We start from the raw sequence: 27,425 nt of genomic DNA, 5'->3' as shown, positions 1-27,425 counted from the left end.
TGGTCACAGCAGACAGGCAAAGCATTATTGCAGACAGCAGTCATATTGATTTCCAGCAGAGAACCTGGCTTTAAGTTAGTTAGAAACACTTCTCTCTGATTTTTACATAATGAAAATGGCTGCCTCCCTTGTTGCAAAAAACATGGCAGACATCACCAAACTGCCAGCTGATCATTTCCTTTACCCCAGGACTTCTTGTGCTACATGAAGTGAAGCTGGTGGTACCTCTGAATAGTTGATGGAGTTGGGCTTCAGAAGTGTTCTAGAAACTCTGCAGAGAATCTGCCAGGAGTGATGAGAGCTTTTTGAAATTGCAAGCTCATCTGAAGTGTGGGTGTTAATTTGTTAGCTGTCCTAGTCGTGAAGCCTTCTGTCTCGGTCAATAAGGGAACACAGAGTCTCTCACCATGAGCGCTCACTTGTTGGCTGTGCCAATAAAGAGATAATGGCCAAATTGGATGTGGATGCTGAAAACTCAGCTCAGAGACAACAGGGGCCCTTCTGGAGGTATTTGCACAAGGAATTCTTGGGGGAAGCTTGTATTTTTTTTTGCACGTGCTAACATTCAGGATCAGCTCATTCTCCTGACTACTGATATATTGTTAATAAGCAGCAAATTGGCTTGCAAAAAAATAACAGTTCTTAATAGTAATTGACTAGTCATGCATCCCAGTGAGAGCTGAGTGATGGATGCTCAAGGTATAATCCAGCTATGGGACAACAGCTTCTTACAAGGTCTTGTATTCCTTTATCAAGCACTGGTGTGAGGGAGCCCTCCTGTAGTGAAATGCTTTGCTGGTTAGGCAGGAGTTTGTTTAACGAGTCTTTTCAATTAACAAGCCACTTTACTATTTTCTTTCTTCCTACCTTTTATTTTGTCTCTTACCCTGCTGTAGGTAGTCAGTGACTTAGGGCTTCATTGTGTCTCTACATTGATTTAGACAGTTTTGTAGGAAATATCTTCTTGCGCCTTATCCATTCATGCCACCATCACTTCAGGGTCTACTTGTTCTAGATTTTAAGGATGCCTTTCCTGGGGGCACAAGAGTCTTATTCTTCTCAAAGTCACTACCCTTCACCTTTAAATTCATATATCAGCTTTGCAGTAAGCAGGCAGAACACAAGTCACATTCAGCTCTGAACAAATCTGCTCCTCAAGTCACTTTTTGACCTAACAGAAGTGCATATTCAGATATAATGTATGTGTGAAGGCTGAGTTTCTTCCCCATGTTAAATGCTTGGGACATCAAGAGAGGTGATGTTTGCATTTTTGTTTGCAGTGGCAACCCAGGGGTAGTCCTAAAATCTTTTCTGTACTGATTCATCAGTGAGATGGTAAAAATCTGCCATTGTGCCCTGCAGTTCTCCTGGGGCTGGGACAAGGCATCATGGCTGTGGGAGCTCTTAAAACATGTCTAGTCATCTCTCTTGATCCAAGTGCCAAAAGGTCAATTATTTTATTGTATAGCTTTATGAGCCTGTGAAGATTAAGGTTGAGTACCCTGGTAGACCAAATCCTAAATAAAAGATGGCCATGAATGCTGTTGTGTCTCCAGGCTGAGGAGTACTGCGGAACATGTCACCAACATCAGCTTGCCAGGTGTGAATATATATATTTATGGAGAGGTGCTGATAGATGGGATGGGTTCTCTAAACAAATATTGAAGCTTAGTTTCCAATGGATTTGGCTGATGGACTTTTAAGCTAGGTTCTGATGCTGTAGTGTGAGCTCACCCCTTTATTAGACACTAGAGAGTGCACGTGGAAGGGGAGTCTTGGCTGAGGAACACACTCATCTGACATCTAAGGTGTGAAGTCCAGCTGAAATGCTTCCCACTGTTAAGTCATTGCTCCTAGGGGCTCACCCATGTGATTTTTCTTGTTGTCTGGTAGGATTTGAATTTGTGTTTCAGCTTTTCAGCCTTCAGAGGAGCACTGACAGAGACTCTCTCCTTCATCTGGCCACCTACATTCCCATTTGTAGGAGCGTAATAGCTTTCAGGCTATTCCTGCCTTGCTGAGGAAATTGGTTGTGAGTGGCTGGCCAGATCAGAAGATACTGAGGAATCATAACAGGCAAACACACAGATGTCATCATGGCATAAATCTGTTATTCTGAGACTGTAAATCAAGATGAAACCAAAGGGGATTTTAACATTGCATTTGCCACAATGAAAGCTGAAGACACTGAAGAATAATTCAGAAAATATATTTCAGGAAGAGAGAGGCACAGTCATGTGGTTTAGCCTCAGCTGACCTCTTCACTCAGCCACACTCTTCTGGTAGTGCCTGAACTATCCACAGTGAAAGTTCCTGTGATAGTTTCTCATGTGTAAAACTGATATGAGGAATAGTACAACCCTGAGCAACATCTGGGACATCCCCTTCTGGTGCAGGATGGGTTGTGCCCCATGCAACCGTGCCAGTGAAGGCCTCCTGGCTGCTTGGGATCTTTGTTTCTTGCCTGCCTTGGTATGACTTCTGTCAGCCTTCTGTGACATTAGTTGGGGGGCAGGATTTGCCCCGTGATATTAGGCAGTGCTTATTCAGCTACACGCCAGGATGGCGGGCTGCCTCTAAAAGAAACCAGAATGTTAATTTTGGCATGGATGCTTGTATTTAAGCAAATAGAACATTACTGGTCAGGGGTATATTAACTTAACTCCTCTCTGTGAGCCATTACGTTTACTGTCAAACCACAAAACAAGCATTAAGAGGTCTTATTAATGCATTTTATATTTATAGACATTTTAAATAAAGTGATCTGCCTTAAAGTATTTAATATCTATTTATGTTACAAGAATTTCTGAAGGGGAGAAAAGTCAGCATTACAAAATACTGTTTTACTACTCCCTTGGTAAATGAGAATCTTAGGGAAAAAACCCACCACCCTTCTCTAGAATAACACCTAAGAAACACAGAAAACCCCTTTGGCAACCCCAAAATAATGGGTAGTACTTCATATAGCTAATACTGTGTTTTTAAGGATGTTCTGCACTTCTGACCATCCCCATGGACAGAGAATAGATTCACATTAAAGGCACTTTTTTTTTTTCCTGAATTTCATTGTAGAGGTGCAAGCTCTTCCATTAACTAAACTCATATTTGAACTTGTAAGACAGATTTTTCCAAGCTCATGGAAGAATTTCCCTGTAAGGTACTCTGTAGTGTATAAGTAGGAACAAGCATGGCTCCAGGGCTTTGAGTTAACTTTTCTGAAGTCACCACCTCTAAAATGAAATATTTTCTTGTTTTCTGGCAAGGTATTTGATTCAGCACAGTTTTCCTAATGGGTGATTCCTGGTGGCTTTGTGATAATGTTAAAAAAAAAAAAAAAAGCTGATAAAGAAATAGTCAAGTGCCACCATGTACATCTGCAGCCCTAGGAAGGCAGTGAGTTTATGGGCATGCTTAATACAATGACATGGACAAGGAGAGAGGTCAGCAGAATTATAGAAAAGCAAACCCACGTGCTTAAATATAGATACTGATTTCTTTTTCTAAGTTAAACTCCCTTGTTACTGAGCTTTGGCATGGTGTTGCAATGTTTGCATTTCAGTTCTTGTCTCCCCTTTGCAACCTTTGGCTTGAGTGCATCTCCTGTTCATGCCCTTCTTCAGTAGTGTCCAGTGTTTAGAATATCTTCTAAATGCCAAAACAAAGTGCTTTCATGGGAAAACATGCTTATTTCACTCACTTATTTTGTTAGTCTGCATTTGGCAACTATAATTTCCCATTGCATTTCATCCACATGGAGGCTGTTTGGATGGATGTTCTGTTTCTTATGAAGTCCTGTGTTGCTCTTGTGACACTTCATGGCTTCATCTAAACTGAACTTCAGCTTTCTCAGCAAGGAGCTAGTTGGATGACCAGTGCACTGGCTTTCTCTTTTCCTTTTCCCTGCATTTCTGTGCATCTGCTTACAGCAACTGATGTTTTGGGCTTGATTCAGGAGCAGGTTCCAAAGCACTGAGGTAGGCACTGCTTTCTTGCAGGAGTTTGATGGTTTTGTTTCCTCTTGTGTTTTCTTTTCATCTGAGAGAAATGGCCAGAGAGAATCTGAGAGATTCTCTGTCCTCATAGACAGGCCAACTGCACTGGCCTCTACTGTGCCTGGTCTTCAAGACTTATACCTTCAGCTTCCTGGAGAAAACTGGTTCAAATGATTCTGAAGCATATGATAAATGAGGTATGAGACCCTTTGGAAAGTTCTGTCTGTGGCCTTAGTGTTTTTAATGATGAGGAGTGCCTGGTTTTAGCTAGTACCTGAACAGCAAGTTGAGTGTTGGCTCCTTGCAATTGTGCAGAGCTTAATTTACAGACCAGGTTCCACTCAAATTGACCCTCTGAGCACTTAGGGACAGATGTCTGAATTTCCAAGACCACAACATAGGGATTTAAAAGCTGCTTTCTCTAGGTTTTGAAACCTAAAAAAAGAGGGTTTGGGTTTTTTCTCTCTCCTAAGTGCATTTTTTGTTGTTTGGGGTTTTTTTGGAATAAATGACAACTATGGTTTGGTTTTGAGCTTGCTTTTTTTCTGAGAGAATACAACACACAGGGATAAGTTCCTGTAGTATGTGTTAGTTCTCCTGCAGCTGTTGCTAAGCCATGCAGTTAGTGTGGAAGGCTCTTTGCAACAGCAAGCAGTAACTTGAAGTTAGTGATCTTTTGGATGTGATTAAGAGGGAAAATTTTTTATGTTCTTTAGGAATAATACTGGTTTACTATCTGAAGCCTTATTTTATGCTCTGCAGATCGTTTTTCATTTTGGATTTCCCCTGTGAGAGATTTTTCTGTGCTAAAGAAGCAGATAAAATCATTTTTATCATGCATGCATTGATGGATTTATATCTCTCTGCTCTTGGGGCCTGGCACATAGACACTCCAGAGCTGCCACTGATAATCAGCTCCCTTACCCTGATCTGGAATTTTCATGATGGGGACAGGGATGTAAGGAAAAAAGGATATAAATATTTGATCACTGTCTACAGATTTCTCGTTTTCTCCAGCTGCCCCAGGAGAAAGACTTATGTCAACTCCATCTTATAAAGAGCCATGAATATGTTCTTTTTCATAATGTTTAATGGAGTAATTTGAAAGCTTGGCTTTAGGTGGGTGTTAGAAATCCTATAGCACTTCTCAAAACAAGTGAAAGACAACCTCAGTAACCTGACTAATGCTTCTGCTGTTCAGACGTTGTCTAGCAGCCAAGGCAATGGGGAGGCTCCTGCCTGACTGCAATACTTAAGGAAGAAAAAAGTAAAAAAGACAATTTACCCTCAGGGTTGCTGTTCTGAACTTTGAAACATCTGAAACACACACATCTCCCTCCCCATCCACCTGCAGAGGAAGCTCTTGAGAATTAAAAAAAAATTAAACTGATGTAGTTAGTTCCTCTCTTAGCCCAATTCCTCATGTCTGGGTTGTGCTTTATGCATGCTGGGGCAGGCCTGGACAGCTCATGCCAAAGCTGTATTTATTCTGTCCCTTCCATGTCAAAGCTACAAGGAGAAAGAAAGGCAGGAGGAATGCAAACAGGAGGAGGAGAGGGATGGCTCAGGCTTCAAGCTTTTGTTTTCTCTAGGGCATTTTGTGCAGTAAAGCTTTGTCAGGAATATGCAGGTGAAGGAGGGAAGTGTCAGAAATTGGTTTTATTCTTCTTCTTGCTCTTCTGCACTTTCCCTTCCATTTTTCTGTCTGTTTTGTGTGCTTCTTTACTATACCTCCTTCTGTTTCCAAAGCGATGACTCCTCAAAGAATGGAAGTCAACACAATGTAGAAGTTCACCTGCAACAAGTGCTCATGACCCCACTTGAGTGACATTGACAACTTTCCACATCCCTCACCTTCAGCCCAGTGACCAAGAACCTCCATTGGTCTTCCAGCCTGGCTGCTTTCTGACACTGTGGTGATCTCCTAAACCAGCAACCTTGGCATTTTGTTCCACCACAGAGTGTTAGCACATTTCATGCTGCTGATGCTTGTGTTCCCAGCTGCCTCGTTTTGTGAAAAGATTCAAAAATACCCCGAATATTTTTACTTTTCCACTGTTGGAAGTGGTCACAGCAGCCTCAAGGGCGTGATGAAATTGCAGGCTTAGGGGAGGGTGGCCCATAGTATTGAGAGCGGGAAGGGAGTTGTCTGTGAATCAGTCTGTCTATTAATGCCTGCTATCCGTGCAGCAGGAAATCTTGAGAACATCTGCTCTAGCAAATCCCACTCCTCCTCCCTTGGAACCAGTTATCTCAGCCACCTCATTTGGCACTGTTGGCTCTTGTGCCGATGTCAGCCAGTTGGACGTGGTGTCTGGATGGCTTTGACTCGTTGAGTCTGTGGGTGATGGTTTCCTTGTAGGCTTGGTGAGAAGGGCAGAAGGTGGTCTCTGCCATGATGGAATTCAATTCCTAGCAGGAAGTACCTGTGGATTTGAGTTCTATTATTTTAAAGACACTTGGATTCCATGAGAAGGCTTCCTTTGGGCACAACCTTGCACAGTCGGGTTTAATGCTGGCTGTGTGCTGCCAAAATGGCTGTGATGAGCTCAGTCTCCTATTTATTCATCAAGTCATTTAAGGTCTGGTTGTCCTCTCAGTGGGTTCCTTCTAGCCTAAAAGACCGTGCTTTGACACAGTGTGTCCTTCTTTCGGCCTTGGTCATTTAAAGGGGCGCTGTATTGGGGGCAGCAGCATGCTGCAGGGGCCTCTCTGAGAGACCGGGGCTGCCTCATGCTGGACACAGCCGGTTCCAACCGGTTCTGCAGTGGCCCCACCACAGGACACAGCAGAGCCCAGCAGGAAAGCTGTTGATGCTTCTGGAGAGGGGGGAGGAGGGAGGGAGGGAGGGAGGCAGGAGGGCTGAGGGAAGGCGGGAAGGAGGGAGGAGAGGCTGAGGGAAGGAAGGAAGGAAGGAGGGAGGAGAGGCTGAGGGAAGGAAGGAAGGAAGGAGGAGAGGCTGAGGGAAGGAAGGAAGGAGGGAGGAGAGGCTGAGGGAAGGAAGGAAGGAAGGAGGGAGGAGAGGCTGAGGGAAGGAAGGAAGGAAGGAGGGAGGAGAGGCTGAGGGAAGGAAGGAAGGAGGGAGGAGAGGCTGAGGGAAGGAAGGAAGGAGGGAGGAGAGGCTGAGGGAAGGAAGGAAGGAGGGAGGAGAGGCTGAGGGAAGGAAGGAAGGAGGGAGGAGAGGCTGAGGGAAGGAAGGAAGGAGGGAGGGAGGAGAGGCTGAGGGAAGGAAGGAAGGAGGGAGGGAGGAGAGGCTGAGGGAAGGAAGGAAGGAGGGAGGGAGGAGAGGCTGAGGGAAGGAGGGAGGGAGGAGGAGAGGCTGAGGGAAGGAAGGAAGGAGGGAGGGAGGAGAGGCTGAGGGAAGGAAGGAGGGAGGGAGGGAGGAGAGGCTGAGGGAAGGAAGGAAGGAGGGAGGGAGGAGAGGCTGAGGGAAGGAAGGAAGGAGGGAGGGACGAGAGGCTGAGGGAAGGAAGGAGGGAGGAGAGGCTGAGGGAAGGCAGGAGGGCTGAGGGAAGGCGGGAGGGAAGGAAGGAGGGAGGGAGGAGAGGCTGAGGGAAGAAAGGAAATCTATTTAGAGATTTATTCTTATACGTAAACAACTCTTTAAGCATATGCACTGCTGCTTTTGCTACCACCACATCTTCAAAATTCAGCGTGCTGTCTGTCCTAAAACATAGGGAGGAACATTTCTTGCTTACAGAGCTGGATTTGTGCCACAGCGAAGATTAGCAGCCTGTCATTGCCAGAGGCTGGCAGCCCAGCACGGTGGTGTCGGGCAAGACACACGATGTTTGCCTGTACACACATTAAAGTACTGATTGCAGTGCAGGGGAGCCGGCCCGACCGCATCCAAGTAAGTGTCTCCCTTTTAATCCAGTCAGCTCCTGGACTGAAAAGTCTGGTTCAGCCTCTGAGATGATCGGAGTGGGGGGTGGAGGCAGAGCTCTCTGGAGCAGATCTCTGATGAGAAAGGCTCGCTCTCTCTCCTCTAGGTGGGTTGTGTTTGAATGCTCTAGCTGTGCTGAAGTATAACAGTCGTTTGTACCAGTCAGGCTTATTTAACAGAGGGAAAGGTTATCGTTCCTTCTAGGCAACACAAACTGCCATCAGTCTGGGGCTTCTTTGCTCTTAATTTAAGAAAATAAGCAAACAAAGCTTGAATAAACAAGCAAAATAAAGCCTCTTTAGCATGCCTAGTGTCTTTTTTTTTAATTTTATCCAAATTGTATCCAATTGTTGCTGCTGCTAGCTAGGTTGAATTCTTCTTAGATCACTGATGGATGCAAATACAAATGCAGTAAAGTTATCCTTAGGACAGAGAACCCAGGAGAAGAGGAAGAAGGGCTGACAACCTTCAAAATGACATGATAAACTCTGCAGTAGCTGGTTCTTGCTATGCAAGTTTTGCCAGTGAAAACTGCCTTTTGAAGTCAGTGGTGTTTGCATCTCTCTGTGCTGGGTCTGGGGGCAGGCAGCTTGTCTGCTCTGATGGGGCTTAATAATAAGAACCTGTTTGCTGTACCCTCACTTTATGAGTAGAAATATTATGGGATGGCTAGAGCTAGCAGTGAGCTAGGCAAATCAAAGGCATCCATCACAGGGAAATGCTTGTTAGCCTCTGTAGAGAGGCTGACTTGATGAGCATGATGCCCCATTGACCCTCTCAGCTGAATGTCCAGGTCTCCATTTACACATATGTCAACTGTCAGAGCCCTCCTCTGCAAGTGTCAAGTTTATTCCCCCAGGTCCCTAGTGAGAGGCCTTAGCTACTCTACCAGCATACCCCCGAGCTAAGCAAATAATACCAGCACTTGTATGCATTTGTATACCAGCCGAGGGGCAGATAAATGGCTTATTGTGCTCATACTGAAGGTCAGTGGGTCAAACACTGAGTAGTGTCTGTCTTGCAGTCTGTGCCTAAATTATAGGAAACGTTTACGTGTGTGCTTAAATCCAAACCCAAACACTGCAGAGCTTAAGAACACACTTACATTGAGCACATTCCTGAGTATTTGCACAAATAGGAAAAATAGTAAGTGTTGAAAACAAAATGTGTTCATGTCTTGGGTTTGTTGTAGGAAGTTAGCTGAGCCTGAGTGATATTCCTAGCCAAATGAGATGTGAGTAAAGAATATAGCTTACCTGGAGCCAAATCCTGTCTCCCATTAGTCAAAAGTTTCTCTTCAGTGGTCTTGATTTTGTTTTTTTCAGTGAGTAGGGAATACAATATTAATCTAAAGGTTATTGTGTGATATTTATTGTGCAGTATTTTATACCTTTTAAAAGTAAACCCCTTCCTCACCATTTTTTGATATAGTCCAGTTAAAGCATTTGTACATAGAGAAAGGGGTGGAATAAAATTCTGGCATTAATTAAGATCTTATGTTCTAACCTATAAAAATGAGGTGAAGTATCTGAGCTGGAATGCAAAATCTGGAGAAAGTAGTAAGGTAGTTTCCGGTGCTATTTTTGTATTTCCCGAGGCTTGTGTCATTATGTGCTGCCTTATTACTATTCTCTTATATAAGATATGAAAATAACAGAGGGAAATTGCTTTTCCATTCTATTTCCTGAAGTCTAAAACACACCATTATTTCATCTTGCATTCAGATATCTCTGATATTTAAATGCTAAAGATTCATACTGTTTGGATGCTTCATAACGTATGTCCAAGTTCTTGAGACTTTGGTTTATGTTTAGAGCTCCTCTGGAATATTTCTATTATTTCCTTTGTTACTTCTTCATTGTTTCTCTTGTTTATTCCAGTTAAAAGTAGTTTTGTTTCTGCAACTAGCTTGTATCTTTATTTTTTTTAATTTTTTTTTTCCTGAAGGGTGAATCTAGCTCAGATTAGTCAGTGACAAATTGGACAGGTGGTGAAGCCCAGTATAGCAGGAGCAAACCTACTCTGTTTTTCTTGAAATGTATTAGCTACACTGTAGCATGTGAAACTGTTACAGTGGTTACACAGTAGCTCTTAAAAAGTATGTATTTTATTGAGAAAAGTATTTATTTTATTAAGTGTAGTATCACAACCCATATGGCTTTGGTTTGGGTCATGTTTTTGAAGGAGAAATGTCTAACTTTTGTCATAATTACCTTCAACTATTATTAGGTCTTAATATTGTTACTGATACACTGTGGATGTTTGACAGGTGTACAACATGTTTCAACATCAAAGTCTTGGGATTAAAGTCAGCATTCGAGTGACCAAACTAGTCCTGCTCCGCAACCGTCCAGTGAGTTCTAACTCCTTTTTACCCTGCTGCTGTGATTTTACTGTGTTAGTAAAGAGCAGGATCCCAGTGGTGGAGTGGGAGGGGGAAGTGGGTATGTCTGGCTACAGGACTGTAAATTGTAGGTACTGCCTGCCACACTTCACTAGGCAATATTAAAGGTCTGAAGTTATAAGGGGCTGTGGGAGTGAAAGGAGCTACAGTCCTTTTATTTATCCTTTCTGGTAAATCTTTGCTTGTCGTTGTGAACCAGTCTCAAGAAGTAACTGTGACAAAGATTAAGAATGATATGGCTTTGGTATAAAATATATACCTTCCAGGCTGACAAAGCTTTTGAATGTGGCACTGTATTAGAAGCTTATGACTGCTGCCAGATGATGGAGTTTGTTCTGTAGCTCCAGTGACAAAAGTCAATGTGGGTTCCAAAGTCCCTGGTTCACCTGCTCAGATGAAGCTGGTTTCGCACTTCTTCTTCTATCACACCTCTGTCTTTGAGCCTCTGATTTTTCATCAGATGTCTAATGCTTTATTTAAAGACTGTGACTGAGACTACTTCTTTTGTATCCCTTCTTCCCAAAGGCGAAGCTGTCTATCGGGCATCATGGAGAGAGGTCTCTGGAGAGCTTTTGTCAATGGCAAAATGAAGAATATGGTGGGGCAAAATACCTTGGTAACAACCAGGTTCCTGGAGCAAGGGATGACACCCCTCCGGTGGATGCTGCTGTTTTTGTAACCAGGTATAGTAAGGTCTGGTTTATCAGTTTACTTCAACCAATAATGGCCTATAGTGAGTGATGGTGTTATCTGGTCTAGCAGTAATCTAAGAAAAAGATCTGTTGATGATGATGTATTTGCCACCTACGTGCTGTTCAGATGCCTCAGATGAAGGTGATTTGTCTTGTTTCTGTGCATACTTAACAAGGTTGTGCAAAAACATCTCCTCTATCACCAGAGCTTTGTTGTAGTCATGGTCCCTATAGCATGCTTTGGTCAGGATACAGGCAAGACATGGTTGTAGCACAGGTGATACTTTTTTTCTCACACCAGCTGGTATAAGTGGAAAAAACAGGTGAGGTTTTGGAGCCTAAGCCAGTCTTCCTAGAAGAAGAAAGCTGTGGAATTGAGAATGCAGTGAGAACAAGTGCTCTGTGTGTAATTAGGTATGAATCAACTGAACAGTCTGAAGAGGAGCAGACAGTGTATCAGCAGCAGGGAGGTGGTGAGGGAGTTATCTCCTCAAGAAAGTGAGAGATGGATACTATAAAGTAAATTAATTTTCTCTCTTTGCCCTAGGAAATAACCACATTCACACCCCTACTCTGTCACAACTGAATAGAGGAGGGGTGTCATTCTCAGCTTCTGTGTATGTTTGAAAATTGCTGCATTTATTTCAGATGTGAAATAATCTGTGTATGAATATTGAGCAAAAGTCATTGCAGCCTGCAGCTCTGTACCTATTGATGTATCAAACACATCAGGGTATGTCCCAGATGAAGTAAGCAAAAAGGGTGTTGTCCCTATTAACCTGTTGCCTTTTCTCCCCTCTAACTTCACTACCTGAGCTCAACCAAACAATACAATGCAAGTCCCATGTTCCTCACAGTTACCATACATTTTGAGTGGGAAATCAGTGGTCTTTTAAGTTAATTGCATACTTTAGCATGTAAATGAAGAAAAGATCTTTGAAGTGAGCACAAAAATATAGTGTAAGATGGATGCTGTATGTGCTAGAAAAACACAACTTCCTACCACTTCTTCTCCAGTTTGTGACAGGAAGTGTCTTGCTGCAGTTCAAAATTATTCACCTATTTCACCTTTTTTCCTCAGCCAACAATGTAACTAGAAATACATTTTTCATAAACTGACATTCTGCTTGCAATAATCCCCTGTGTTAACAGGCACATTGCAAACTATCCATGGGATTTTGGTGAGTGTTCAGTAAAAGAGCTGGTAGCAGGGCATGGGGCCAGCAAAGCTCCTAAGAATGCACCTTCACAGACATGTGTGCAGTTACCCCAAATACTTCTCTCTTCTCTTGATTCAGTGTAGTCCAACCAAGCACTTAAGCAGATACTTAACATTTTAGACAGGGTGAATTGTTCCTTTGAAGTCAGTGGGCTGCACATCCTGGTTATAGTTAAGCATGTGCTTCATTGGATCAGGGCCTAAATAAATAACTAACATTTTTGTTAAACTCATCTGGGCATCCATTTGTCCTGTATGACAAGCGAGGCATACAGAATCTCTTCTGATGTGCTCTAAGCACAAGGCAGAGAGAATGAACAGAGCATTTCATCTGTGCAGTCTCTCTGCAGCTTATAAAATTTAATGCATAATGTCAGGCTAAATGAGTTGGACTCAGGCATCTGAGGAAGAGTTGTAGGAAGAACTGTTCAATAGATTTGCAGGGTTTTGCACTCAGAATAGCTGGAGAAGTATTCTAACTTGCAGTTAGGTTAGAAGCAAGATTCAGTTTCTGTGAGAAAGTTCAGGCCAAGGAGCACACGGCTCTGCATAAGAGCAGCATTTTTCCTGTTTGATAGACCAGCAGTGTGTACTTGCAGACTTTTTCCTTTCTTCTTCTTGTGTTTTGCTATCCTTAACCCATCCTGCTTCTGCTGCGTAGAGGATGCTGCATTGCTTGGAAGACTTCTGGCCCAGCAGCCTGATTCCTGTATCAGGGAAATGAGGTTTTCTACTCTTGGCTTTGGAAGTGTGTGTGTGTCCCTGGACCCTCCCCAGACTGTGCAGATGGACCAGTGGTAGAGGATATGGGAGCAACAACATGTCCAGCACAAGCAATTGCGCCAGAAAAAGCAGAAGCTGGATTTTCAGCAGCTGCAGCTGCTTTAGGACTAGAAACGAATTATTTGGGGTCAACCTCTGAAGAAATCCCTCTGGTTCCAATCTGGCTGTGTTCATTTGAAACACCAAGGCACGCTTGTCTTCCAAAACTTCACCTCTAACTGAAGTTCCCCATGTAATCATTTATATGCAAAAGTAGATGACGTAGGTGGCAAATATCCTTCCTGTGGGTTATTAATAGTAATCACCTGATTCAGTTCCAGGTAAGAGGCATACTATGTCTGTGAAATAAGGCATACCATGGTCCAGTTCAGTAAATAAATGAGACAGTGGGAATAATCTGTTATAAAGCCTTGAAGATCTGAGTATAGTGTCATGGTCTCTGTAATCATCTGATGTTTCTTGTTCAGATTCTGTTTTTGAACTTGCAGAAATTCAGATCTCTGGCGTCTATGGGTAATGTACTTCATATCTTAATGGGTAGTTGACCAGAGTAACTTCTGTCGTCAGAATCTGTATCTTAGTGGGCTTTAGAAGGATGTCTTATTTGAAATACATTCTTCCTCTTGATCTTTTGCCTATTGCATTCCCTAGGAAATGTTCAGACATACTGATGTTGTCCACACCTCCTGGTTGTAGGGGTTCAGGTCACTTACTAGACTATAGGTGATGTGATGACAGAGTGAAGAGTGACAAAACACTGATAGGAATAGAATTCAGAGCTGTCATTAAGCAAAGACTTGTGTTTTCCTGACATACTAGTGTAGTTATTCCTTTTGCAGCCTGCTTCTCCTTTCTGCATTTTTCCAGCTCTTTGCCTTCCTATTAAGTGGGCAAATGAAGCTCTTCAATGTGCATCGAGGAAACTGGGCACATAGTGCTACTAAATGGATATATGGATGTGGAAAGTTTTCTTTGGCAGGTTTTTGACTGTACCAGCTTCCTCTGTCCTTTAGCTTTATGACCCTGCAGGGTTAAACTGGTCAAAAACTGTCATTTGAAGGATGCTGGGAAGTGGCCATTAAACAGAATACTTGTTATTCATGTTGCACAGTTCAAGTACTGTCCTTCTTTCTTACAGGAAGGACTTGAATTGCAGAATTTAGCTTAGCACAGTTAGGTACTTTTTTCCAGTTCATGTGAGCCAGATGGAAGAGTGACTGTAGAAGGAGTTCTGAGCTCTTCTTTTCTGGGTATTTTTATTTAACAAAACAACTGACTTGTAACTTTTTTTAGAAGTATTTCTTAAGTTGGCTAATGGAAACACTGCACAGTATCACAAGTCATAATGAGTGAAAATTTCACAGGTCCACAGATGAAAAAACATGCCCTGCTTGGGGCATGTTTTAACCAGTCAGTGGTTAAAAGTGAAGAGCAAATTTGCTTCACAGCAACAGCATGTGATTTCAATATATTATCCAAGACTTAGTGTGATAAGGTCAGGTCTTGGATTTGAACTGCAGGTCTTGGACTCAGAGTTTTATTCCAACATAGCTCTATAAAAGATTCTGCTAACAAAATTATGTCTTTGTGATAAGAGACCTCTGCATATACAATGAATACTAAGATACCATTTTTATATCCTTGGAGAATCATTATAGTATCATTCATGTCAAGCTCTCACTTAAAAATATAGATGTAGTCAAGCTCAAAAATGCTTCAGGGAGAGGCCTGTGATTGAAACTTTTTTAAAGCAGATCTGTTTCAGTGCAGGATGGAGCCATCTTACCTCACTGTTGTTACTGATCCACATGTGAGGTAGAACTTAATGGCTTTTCAGTCTTTGGTTCCCCTCTGATTGCCAGGAAAGCCCTGTAGGAATTTTGGTATAGAGGTTTTGTGATGGGGTGGCTGCTTGCCTTAGGAAGAAGACTGAGACCCACCAAGGCCATTTGTGACTACAGATTTGGATGTGCTTTTCTGTTTGGCCAAAGAGTTTTGGGGTAAAACATTTACAATAGGTCTGGATGACTTGAAGAGAAGGATGGTGGCTCTTGGACTTGTGCTTATGACAGTTTAAAGGATGGGCTGCATACAGTGAATTCAGCAGCTATGTTCAGTTCTTGCTGACTTGTTTCAAATCCTTGCCCGACCAGACAGTGTCACAGCACTCTTTTTACAGACAAGGATTGTTCTACCTCTGTAGGACAGTCTGCAAGTTGTGCTGGATCATTTAGAAGACCCTTCATTTTATGGCATGGTGGTAATTTCTCCAGGGAGCTGCCTGATAGTGCCAGACACCTTTCATTGTGCAACAAAGTGCAAGGAGCAAAATTGCTGTGCTTTATTTGCAGAGCTGGCCAGCCCCTGAAGAGAGATGCTTTTCTAGCAATGGCCTCCTGCCATCTACTAATAGTTCAGCTATCTGTTGTCACAAGAAAAGCATCTGTTTGATTTACCAGTTTATATAACAAAATAAGACCTTAAATAAACCTCTGTCAGGTTGGCTCTAGGAGCTCAAGCAGACGTGCTTGTGCCAGCTCCATCAGGAGACTGTCATTAGTCTTCCTTGGAAAGGCTGGAATGCCAAGGTGTCGAGACACAGTGAGGCTGCAGTGAAAAATGAAAGCTGAAAGGGTGGTCATAGCTTCTGACTTCGTTTTGTTCCTATCTGATTTTTTTTAACACTTTGGTTGTTATTGTTTTTCTGCATTGAAGCCTGGTTAGTTTTCAATGTCTGCTTAACAAGAACTGGTAATGGCTGTTGATTCTCTCCTTCCAAGCCCTTGACAACTTGATTTGTGACTTTCAACAAAGCTTGGTCTGAAGGATTTGGGTTCATCAGCCACAGTCCTCAGCCTTAAATCCCTTTTCCTATAAACCATAGTTTCATATTTTTCTTCAAGAAAAAAGTATTTTTAATATTTGTCTAAGTAGTTTCCTTTTCTAAGTATTTATCTTTCTCTAAGTATTCCCTAAGTATTATCTTTCTCTAAGTATTTTTAATCTTTCCCCTGCCAAAATCTTAAACTCAAAATCCCAGTGGAGATTCAGGCATTTCAAATGACACACTGCAAATGTACTAATAGGATTCTCTCACTAGCCTCCCCACAGGGTGAGGAAAGCCATAATGATAGAGATTATGGTTCCTCAGCTCCCCTTGGGTTAAGGAACTTCTGAAATGTTTTAGCACATGTGATGCTTTCCTCCAGCTCCTCTTCACAGCGGATAGCACTGCAGAGCAGCTCTGATGAAGATAGCTCCCAAAGTTTGTCTAAGTGCTTTTTGAAATGTATTCAAGCCATTAATTTGGTTAGAAAATATTTTTCCTCCCACACTTGTTTTTCTGTCATGAGGAATCTCATTTACAAGATCTTCTCACATTAAGTGTTGGCATTTAGACGGTGAACTTCTTCAAGGCTTTTTATTTTGTTTCTGTTTAATACAGCTCCTTGGATCCCTGGTTGATTTGTGGGTGCCAGTGGCATATGTAGTATCCCTTTCTGCCTTGATGACATCTGGGGAGATTGGTCGAGAAATGGGGGAGAAATGGAGACCAAATGAAGTCTCTTGAAGCTCTCTGTGTTGGATTTAAATAATGAAATAGCAAGCCTGACTGTAATAAGTTTAGCTGAAGCCAATTTACCTGGCTGTTACCTGGCAAATCCTGAAATTTCCTTCCTTCTTCCTTGTCAACATCTGTGTTTAATCCTGCTTCTTTCCTGCCCATTTCTGTTCCAATGGAAGAATCAAAAACTGAAGAACTGGAAATTTCTGGGTATACATGATCAGTTCTGTGTCTCTGGGCAGTGTCCCCATGTATCTCTGCCTCCCAGTTTTGATGGTGCTGTTGCATCACAGGGTGTCTGCTCTTTTTTGTTACAGTTCACTTGTGAAAATAAGAGGTTCCAGTTGCTGGAGAAGTCTGACATCACGGAGTGAGGCAGTACTCTTACATGCTAAATCTTAAGTCTATCAAATTGGACTGTAGTGTATGGAGCTGAGTCACATAATTGCTTTTAATCTTGCAGTAGCAACCAGCGCTAGTATCTGTGTTGTCATCATGTAGACTGCACAGCAGTTTTAAAAAACCCCAAACCTCAACACCCATGATATGTGAGTCATGCATCACTGCTTTTTCCTAGCCTGAGGTCTGGAGGCACAGGATACATTTCACTTCTGTTCTGTTTTTCTTTCTAGGACAGATTTCTGCGTACACAAAGACGAGCCTTGTGACACTGTGGGTAAGTCAAAGAAATAGGGGAGAGTATTTTGATAGTCAACTCTATGCTAAGAGGAGCTTTCTGGGCAATATTTCATTCTTTCGTTTGCTGTAAAGTTGCTTTTGCTATTCTGTATACCTCTGTGATGCAAATACAGATTAGTTGAGCAGGGTATGAACTATAAAGAAACCATTAAATATGAACCCCTCCTAAGCACTGGAGGTCACTGAGTTCAGGAAGGAACCGTAACTACTTCTACTTCTTTGGAGTGGATGTAGAATTAGATAATTGGAGATTAAGAAACTGTCTTTTGGTGTGTCTGTATAATGGTCCTTTCAGTTCTCTCTCACCTAAACCAAGAATTTGCAAACTAATGAATGCATTTCCCATTGTAAGAACCTGTAAGAACACTCCCAGATCAGGCTGGCACTCAGACACCAGAGAAGAATACCTCATTGTAGGAAAGCCAAGTTAAATCTTCTCTTCTGCCTCCTACTCCTCCTACTTCCTAACTGCCTTTAATCTTATCCAAACCCTGGATACACAGGGTCCTTACATCCTACACATTAAATAGTTGGTTTATGTATTTATTATTTAACTTAGGTAGCTGTATCTGTTCTCCTGGTATATTTTTATCACCACAGTAGCAGCAGTGTTTGAAGGCATAGCTCAACATCCTCTCTATGATGATTGCATGATTTTTTTAGACTTGCCTCGAAGTCAAGTAGCCTCTTATCCTACATTCTGTGTAAACTTGGAGTGCATCTGGATTTACAGCTGATCTTAACACTCCAATGTTCAGAGAGTGCCTTCAGCAGGAGCTCTGAGACTACCTACAAAAGTCTCACCTCAGAACGCAGGTTCTTCCCCCTGTGTTGTGGAGACTGATCAAGTGAAAGGAGAAAATACAGAGCTGAAAAATACATACATTTCGTTTTCAAACATGAGCAAGGTCTGGCTTCTGCATCCAAGTTTTCCTTCCAGTGGGAGCTCCTCACAGTATGTTTATTCTGTGTCCAATGTAAAACATACTTCCACTGGAGAAGGTTTTTATACTGTGTACCTGCATCTGGAGATGGCTGGGGTAAGATACAATTAAAAAGTAAAAAAAGTTCAGGGACTGATATTACCATAGACAGCATGACTAAGGAAATATTTTATTACTGCTTTTCTGTTCTTACAATATCTGAGTACTCTCTTGTGCTGTTACTTGCTGCAGCATATGGCTCCAGTGGAGAATTTATACCTTCTTATACATGAAGGTGGCCATTGCAAAGTGGTACACTGCCATCCTGTAAAGGAAGGAACATCTTTTTGGTGAGCAGGCATTCTCCCAAACTAGGAGTCTGAGGCTACTGCTCTATATAAGGCAGAGAATCTGGGCTCCTGATTTCCCAGCTCTGGCATTGACTCATTGTGTGACATTTGGCAGGTCACTTACATTCTGAATGCATCTGTCTACCTCTCTGAAATGAGGGTTTTGAGTGCAAAGCTAGAGGAGGTTGCATGGCTTAAGAAGTTCTCATATAAAGCAGTGTGATGTCCTTGAATATATGATGCAATGCAAGTCCAAAATCTCATGTTGCTTAGTCATGTTTAAGAGACTATAAATAATCTATTAGATTGTGCTCATGTACTGAAATAAGAGGACTCAGAGTGCTGTATGTAATATGTCATTTAGTGACAGAGTCTCGATTTTCTTTACATGGTGAGAAATACGGAAGCAAAACTTTCCCTGGTGGTGGAAGAGTTGAAGCCCACTTGTTGATCGGAAGTGGAATTGTGAAGTTTAAATGGCTTATAAGAGGTGTTCATTTGTGCTCAAAAAAGATCCATATTGAAAAACCTGTCTGGAATCTTTGCCTGCCATGCAGACACAGAGAGAAAACAGCAGCAGGAGGTTTGTATTTGTATTCTGGCAGGGGCCCCTCACTGAAACCAGTTGCTCTGGGGACTTGGTTCAAATTTTCTTGGTCCAGCTGCCAAGGTAGTGTGGAAGGTTACATAATGGCTGAAAGAAGCTCAAAAATGGTGAAAATATGTAGGTATGTCTTTGTGGGGTGATACCCCACTGCCTGCTTCAAGAAACAGAGCCACGTTTGTTTAAGAAATAGTTTGTTAATGCTCATTGCCCCACTTGGTTATGTAAATTAGCCCCAAAACAAAGTTAATCCAAAAGGAGCAAGAAAACAATATGGGTTTCAGCAGCCTCAGGGACAGGAGCTGCAGTCAGCTCTGTAGTTTGAGCAGGGAAGGTTTGCTCTGTGGGACACATCCTTGTCACACTCCAGTCAAAAAGTCTGCAGGCTGCTGCTGCTGCTCAGACTCATCTCCCGTGATGTGACTCTAACCAGATCTGCCGTTTCCTGCAGAAAAATCTTTGTTCCAATTGAGCTGCTTCTAAGCCAGCCAAATTGAGAGTTTAATGTCTAGCTATTAATATCAGGCTGCAGCTTGGAGCCTTTCACGTTGTCAGAATCCAACCTTTCTGTGACATAAGCAGATTGAGAATGCCCCTTTCGTTCAGTATTTCCACTGCTGGTGCCAAATAAGCAGCTTTACGGTTAGTTAGGAATGATCCTGCATATTTCAAGGCAAAGCTTGGCCTTGATTCCTCAGTGTACATGTTACCCCAGATCCAAACTGAAGCTTCCCTGTATTCAGCTAATAATAAAAGTGGGGGCAGTGTGGAACTGGGAAATGGAAAATGAGAATGTGTCTTAAATATCCTTAAATTGCCCTGGTTAAAAATGTCTTTACCTCTGCTGCTGTCACATGTTCTTTTCTGTGGCTTGATATTGGGGAAAAGAAAGCAGAGTGTAGTCTAGATACTAGAGATGGGCAGGTTTTGTTGGAGGAATAGCTGCCTGGAGAAAACCAAGCATCAGAGTGGAGGTGATTGAGAAACAGTTTTCCAGACTGTTTTCACAGTGTTTTATGACAAACATTCCCATCTTCTGGCTGGCTTTAATTAAAGGGCCAAAAGATAACTTACTGAGAGTCCTGAAGCTTAGAAAGCCTTCCATAATTTGGGTCCTGTTTCTGGAGTCTTACCAAACAGTTATATTTGAATGTGGAAATTGAGTTTTGGTTTTGCTGCTGCACAGCTGGGTGACTGCACAGGTGACATCCTCCTGCTGTGCCACTGTCTTCATATCTTAGCCCTTCTCTTCTTTCAAAAGTCTGAAGAGACCCATGGCTGAGAGATGCTGTCACAGAGAGCTGCATATTATGTTAATATTAGCCAATTTCCCCCTCTTTATAGCTATACCTTGCTTTTCTTCCTAAGAGTTTATCATACTAAAGTGTTTCAAAATACACTCAGGTATTGCAAACAAGACATTTGATCTATGTATCCAAGTAGATTTTATCTTTTTTTATTCCACATAAAACACCTGAATGAAGGACTGTACTTTTTTACCTTTTTCTTGGCCATTTACTTGTTCAGTTGGGTGGCCTCCTGTCTACAGCAAGTATCAGTTCTGGTCAGTCCTGCCTGTACTGTCCGTTTAAATCTTCCTCCCTATGTACTATTGATTCCAGTCCCCTAACAGTGTCACAACAGAGAATTAATCCCCAAGGAAAGGGAAAAGACTAGCTGGTGTGCTGTGAGTGGAAAAGAAAAGGAATTCTCACATTAAAAACATTTTCCATAGTGATTCGTGTTGAATGTTTCTGTATATTCCAGGGCGGGTTTTTATTTGATGCCAGAATAAATAGAAATACCTGCTGCTTAAAACAATTCATTAGAGAAGCAGTGCCTGGCTTTAGCAAAAGCCTTGCTGGGACTGTCCTTTGAACCAAAACCAAACACACTTTAGTGCATTAAAATGAACATACTGTAGGTGAAAATGTCCCTTAAAGAGACACTGTCAAGTTGATTTGCTGTTTGTGAAAGAAAGGGACCTTGCAACTTCTTATGTCACTCGTGGCTGTGTAGAGCAAGGGAGAGTCAGGCTGCTGGCTTAATGAAGCCCTGGTACAGTGCAGTGGAAGACTTTTTCCCTTGCCTTTTGGTTGCTAGGGAATAAATGCTCGGCTGCACAACCCAGACGGTGCAAAACTGCTATTGGGCATATTCATCACTACCATCTTTCAGGCCCCACCCTTCCCACAACAGCCTTCCAATTTCTTTTCACCAGCTAGCAATCTCTCCTCTTCCAAATTACCATTGAAAATTTGCATGCCAAGTGAGTGTAATATAAGATTGCATAAATTTTAATAGAAATACTGGGATGAGCACAGCCACTCAAGTAAGCAGGAATTCCTGCTGCCATAACCCTTACTCTTCCTCACTTCAGTGTCCTGTGTGCTCTTGTCCTTCTTTCTTATTTCAGGGGCATGGCTGCAGCCAGGCTTCTTCACATATGCACAGCTGTTCACAGCTCTCAGCTAAAGACTAAAGGAAAATCCTGCTTACACTGGACTCAGTGAGAGTTTTGTTAGTGATTTCAGTGAGCTTAGGATCCTGGTCCTGTTCTTATATATTGTCTGAGACATGCAGCCCTCCTCTGTCAAAAAACTGGCTGTGGTTTTTTCTAAAGATACTAGTTAGTTTGGGGTACCTTTGGCATCTTTGGAAGCCTGATATCCTGAGGATGGTCCTTTGCACATTCTGCAATCAGCTGACATGTCTATTAAGCTAATTGAGCATTCAGTATTTAAATGCCTTGCCAAGAAACAATAGTTTGTGAGAGACAGAAAACAAAAGCCAGCAGAAACCACAGTGAAGCTGACCAGTCTGCTTTTAGAAAGACAAGTAAAACAAAATACAATCAAAGGCCATATACATACAACCTATCCAGTCTGTAAAACACAAAAAGCTGGGCATGCCATTTTTAACAGACTATGTATTTATTATTGAATATATCAGCTTGCTTACTGATTGACATGGAAACTTACAGTGTGTGCAATGTAGTTGGTTGAGTTGAGTGCTGATAGTATTTTATAGAGATTTTTTTGGGGGGGTTATTGTTATGGAAAACAGAGCATTTGAATTTCATTTGCCTTTGGGTTTGTTTTGCAGCTCAGTAGTCTTATTTAGGGTTGTCTTTATTAATTCCATACACTAAAGGCAGTGGTGGATTCCTGGTCTCCTAAGCTGAAAAATGACTGACTTTCTAGAGGAGATGCAGTAGCCAAACACAAGATCCTGTCCTTAATTCAGTGCTTATATGGTCCTGTTTCAAGGTATTTTTGTAGAAAAGAGGTGATTGATCATAGAATCATTAAGGTTGAAAGGGACCTTAAAGATCATCAAGTTCCAACCCCCCTGCCATGAGCAGGGAATGCTACCACTAGACCAGGTTGCACAAAACCTCATCCAACCTGGCCTTAAAAACCTTCAGCAGTGGGGTATCAACAACCTCCCTGGGCAACCCATTCCAGTTCCTCACCACCCTTATAATGAAGAATTTCTTCCTAATATCTAACCTAAATCTCCCCTCTCTCAGTTTAAAACCATTACCCCTTGTCCTATCACTGTCTTCTCTGATGAAAAGCCCTTCTGTTCTGTTCTTAAAGTTTATTAATCTGTGAGTGCTACTGACTGAATTTCTAGTTATCTAAACTGTTTTCTTCAACTTTTCTCTGTTTCGTGTCTTTGGGGCAAGAATTAACATGCATAGCTAAAATAAATGAAAACGTTTAATGGAGGGAGGGTTAGTGACAAATTTTCTGTATGTTTGTCATTGTTCCATGTGTTTTTTTGAGTCCCTAACTCTGAAGTATCACAGACCTTTGGTTGCTCTCCTGACTAATCCCCTTCCCTTGCCTTTTTGCTCAGTGTCTTTCTCTTTGGTAGTGGTGGTTCAGAGCTCTAAGAAGCTCTTGCTTAATTTTGTTCCTTCATCTTCTCTTTGTTCAGCTGGGTCTGAACACCAAAAGGCTACTCTCCCTGGAGAGGCCTGGATGGTCTCTTTTCCATCTTGCCAACTACATGGCTTGCCCACTGAGGTAATGGAATTTCCCTACATTTACTACACTTTGTTCTTCATAAACTTCCAGCAGTTCCTGATTATTTCTTCTCCATACATCATTCTCCTTTTGTAGCCCCAAAATGTGTTTCAAGCACTTTTATTTTCCAATTATGTATCTGTCTTGTCTTCTTAGTAAGCACCCATCCCACAAGATAAAACAATAGGCCTCACCGTAGTGCTGGATGTTTGAAGCTACCTTGTCAGTAATTTGGAACTAAACACTGTCAGCAGGGAGGAATAACACACTTCCGGCTCTGTACCTGACCTGTCATTTCCTCCACCATCAAACTGCTATTGGTGATTAATGCTCATACTTAAGCTGGCTTGCTGAAATACATAGTCTTTGTCAACTGTAAAGCAGCATTTCCAAAAATCTTCTCATGAGCTTACCACCCTGATTTTGTTTGTTAGCATATCTTTGCTGATCTTAAATCTTGCTTTCTTGTTGCTCACTCAATCCCTCCAGTCAGGATTTATGCCAGAGCCTTTGTCTTCCTTATTGTGACTCTACCCAAAGGTGGTGCAGGATGTTTAAGCTTAATCTTAGCTTGAAAAATTCACCTTCCCCCATAGTTTTATTAATGGTTCAGGTTAATGTGTTTTGATAAATACAAAAGCACAACTGCCTAGAAAAGGAACCTTAGTAATCCTCTACCAGGCAACCCATTTCTGAGTAAATATCCTTCAGGCCATCACATCTCATTGTTGAACAAGGTGTGGGTGCTGATTACTAGTTCAATGAAAGAGACCTTTGCAAAACTCACTGGCTACGAGAATTATGTTATGGTACTTCCCCATCAAGCATCTGGGACTCCAAATCCTAGCCTAATGTCATACTGGTGTGTAACTAAACTCCTTTCTGTTGTCTTTATTAAAAGGAGAATGTTATGAGGGAAAATATTTGCTATGACTTTGTTGATATTTATTCTGATACTCTGACTTAATTCTTTCATTTCAGCTCCATGTCATAACTCACTTTATGCACTAAATCATTGTGCAGTTTGACTTGTACAGGTGCAAACTTGTACTGCATTCCACTCCAGGGCCATTTATGTCTGTGTGAAATTATATAGACATGTACACAAAGCAGCTGGGAATTTCAGTCTCCTAGCTTAAAGGGCAGAGACCTGCATAGGATGTTCCCTTCCACATCTTTTTGCCCCTTCCTAAGTCTGGGGCTTGGACACACAATCATTGTGAAAAGCACTCGTTATTACTGTTTTAACTAACAGTTCCCTATGAATTTACAATTACATTTTACCTCAGAAGAAATACAGTAGATTCTCCTGCTAGCTTGGAGCATAAAGCCATTAGAAACACAATTTTTTAATATTTCTTTTTGTGTGTGTGTGACAGGCAGTTCTTAACGTTTTTGATTCACCTGAATATACTGTGCTAGAACTTCTGAATTTAGTTTTATCTCCTAGACAGTTTTCTGCCTTGTTTATTCTCTAAATTAGAGATGATTTGTAGGATGCTGCCTAAGAACCAGGGCTTTGCTCATGGCTAAATACCATTTAATCATGATTTAAAGACATCTCTGCTGTTTATCTCTGAAAGTGATCATTGTGTTTGCAAACAGACAAGCTGAAGGCAGAAGCCTAATTGATATCCAGCTAAGCACATACTGCCAAACAACTGTGAAGAACAGCTCTGGAACTGCTCCTTGCTACTGTGAGTGAGAAGCTGAGAAGCCTTTGAGGCAGACATGGGCAGAACAATCTCATTATTTCAGGTCTGTGGACAGACCGTTTCTGTCTTTTGGGATTTAGGGTGTTTCTGCTGTTGTCTCTTGCGTCATCCCTGTAAATGGATGGAGACTTGCAGATTTTCCATGCTTTCTGCACTGCTTCACCAGTTTCACACCCCAGCTCCATCACTTCCCCTTGCTGAGGGTTTGTTTCTCAGGGGGATTCTCACAAGAATGAACATTGAACAAATAAAATAATCTCTTCTGCTTTAATAGCTCATCCTGCTTCCTTCTTTCTTTTTCTTCTTTCAATAAAGCCGTGGAAAGAGAAATAGTTTATTTTTTACAGTGCCAAACCTGCTGTCAGTATACTATAAATAAATAAACTGTTTACTATTGTTATCTGTGCTAGAAATGCCAACCTAAGTTTCTCTCCAGCAGGAAGCAAGATTTTCTGGTATGACATTCTCAGACCAGGTGGACAGGGAAAACATGGAGTCATAACAGCATTTGCTCATCGTTTCTTTTCCAAGAGCAGGGAACAGATCTTGCACATCTGACTTCCAATCCAGTCCCTTACCCATTAATTCACAGTGCCTCCCTGATAGACCTGTGCCATTAAACAATATGTTAGGGTCTTTTTGCATTTTATTATATTTGATTTGTAAAAAAGGACTTCCTGAGAGGAGAAGGAAATGAATTTGTAAATAGGGCTTTTCCTCAGTAAAATTCAAAGCTCTTTCCCAAAAATCAGAACTGTTATCCCATTGTACTGAGTGAGGAAATGAAGCCTAGAGATGTGAAGAGACTTACCAAAGGACAGAGCTGGCAGAGGGCTGAGCCACAGCTCCTGAGTCTCAGTCCAGACCACTCAGCTGGAGGCAATGCTATCTCTTCCCAGGCCTTCCCTGTGGAAGCTCAAGTTCTTTGGGCAGCAGCCAGTTCTTCAGGTCAGTAAAACTATGATTCAACCCTTCAACAGGCCAGAAAACTCTGTTTTGTCTTTTCACTGCTTGCGTTTTATTTTTATCTCTGTTTACACCTTTCAGCCTGGTCAGTTTGCTACAGACTGTAGCCACATATTGTATAAGAAAGCTGAGGCATTTATAATTGAGAAAGCTGAGGTTTTCCTTCTCCTCCTGTCAGACATAGATGGCTTTTATCCAGTTGACTGCTTTACAGTGCCTTTATCCTTTGCTGGCTTGAAAGCATTTCGGATAGTTTCTATTGTTTTCTAGACTCTGTAGCTAAAAAACCAAGCTGTGTGAAAACATCTGTACATAGCTGTGCAATAGACTACAGACACATAGGGTAATAAGGCATGATTGCATTCATTGTAGCATTTGCTCCACTGGATAATCAAATAGAAGCATTCCAGTTGAACACAGGATATGTAAGAGTAAAGGAAGGAAATGAAGGACAGTTGCCTACTGTACTTTTACATTTCTTTTGTCTTGTAGCTGCCAAGACTAAATGCAATTTTGAGAGCAAGTTTTAAATAATGTAGAGATGAGATTTTACTAGTGATAACCAGAAAAATGGTATGGGGAGGTGTGCATAGGTCTTCCCCCTGCCCATCCCCAAGAAGCAAGCTTGACCTGCACTGATTTTCATTTGTTTTTTTTCAACTTTGGTTAATCATCTGGTAACAGGACCCAGTACAATACCTAACCTATTTTGCAGGGTGTCTGATCCTGCAAAGATTTTGCTACACTAAGTGCACTCGATAGATTGAAAGTCGGTTTAAGTCCTGGAAATGTTGCTGGTTTTTTATTTAACAGTTCCACTGCCTCAGCACAGGCTCCAACCTTTGAGTTGTGATTGTGCTACACAAAATGCAAATAGGAACTGGGCATATAACAGGACATTGCACCACTGAAAGTCTTCCCTGTGTTTACCAGCATGCTGAAAATGCAGTAGGAGGTGTGCTCCAGCTATGAGCCAGGACTAGCTCACTTCATGGCTGTAAATGTTAATGGTAGGTGCTGGGGGAGAGGTGATGAAATTTTGAGCTGACCCAAGAATGCAAAGCCCATCATTTGCCATCACGTGTTAGAAGTACCTCCACTTTGCTGACAAAATAAGTATTTTGCAGGGATATGCCACTTGGTAGTTGGATTTGCACTGTATTCACAGTTCAGTAAAACTGAAGGGCTAAAGAAGATGGCTGCTTCATGGTCTGTGGTCACAGCTGTGTTCAAGCATCTAAAAATAGTCTTATGTTTAGAGGTTCTGTCCCACACTTGAGTAATGGTTACAATGAAGCAAAATATAAGTGATATAATTGTATTTAATAGTTTCCTGACTCCAAGCTGATTAGCTGTGACTGTTTTGTGCTATAGCTGTAAACAAAAGAGTGAGTAAATTTCACCTACTTGGAGGTCTCAACTAGGGCATTAAATTAAAAGTGGTATAAAATTTTCTGTTGCCCATAGTGGAGGAGAATTTAAACTTCAACTAGATTTGTCTAGATACCCTATGCCTGAAAAATCATGACATGTCAATAAAAATCCCCTTCCCCTTTGGAGCAGTGCCTGCCTTATCTGCTCCCTGGCAGTAAA

At 41.9% G+C, this 27,425-nt stretch overlaps 1 protein-coding gene across 1 annotated transcript in view; it reads left to right on the top strand.

Annotated features, from left to right (window-relative positions):
• The window catches only part of ADAMTS17 (ADAM metallopeptidase with thrombospondin type 1 motif 17), a 181,479-nt gene that overhangs the window by 26,570 nt on the left and 127,484 nt on the right, over positions 1-27,425 (top strand). The window contains exons 5-7 of the mRNA XM_051628580.1: positions 10,148-10,231; positions 10,808-10,965; positions 17,174-17,217. Coding sequence (XP_051484540.1) covers positions 10,148-10,231; positions 10,808-10,965; positions 17,174-17,217 — 286 coding nt within the window. The remainder of the gene's footprint in view (positions 1-10,147; positions 10,232-10,807; positions 10,966-17,173; positions 17,218-27,425) is intronic.

This window comes from Apus apus, chromosome 10 (assembly GCF_020740795.1).
Source record: "Apus apus isolate bApuApu2 chromosome 10, bApuApu2.pri.cur, whole genome shotgun sequence".
Taxonomy (NCBI): domain Eukaryota; kingdom Metazoa; phylum Chordata; class Aves; order Apodiformes; family Apodidae; genus Apus; species Apus apus.
Note: the sequence above shows the minus strand (reverse complement) of the source record. Positions and strands in the feature narration are given on the sequence as shown.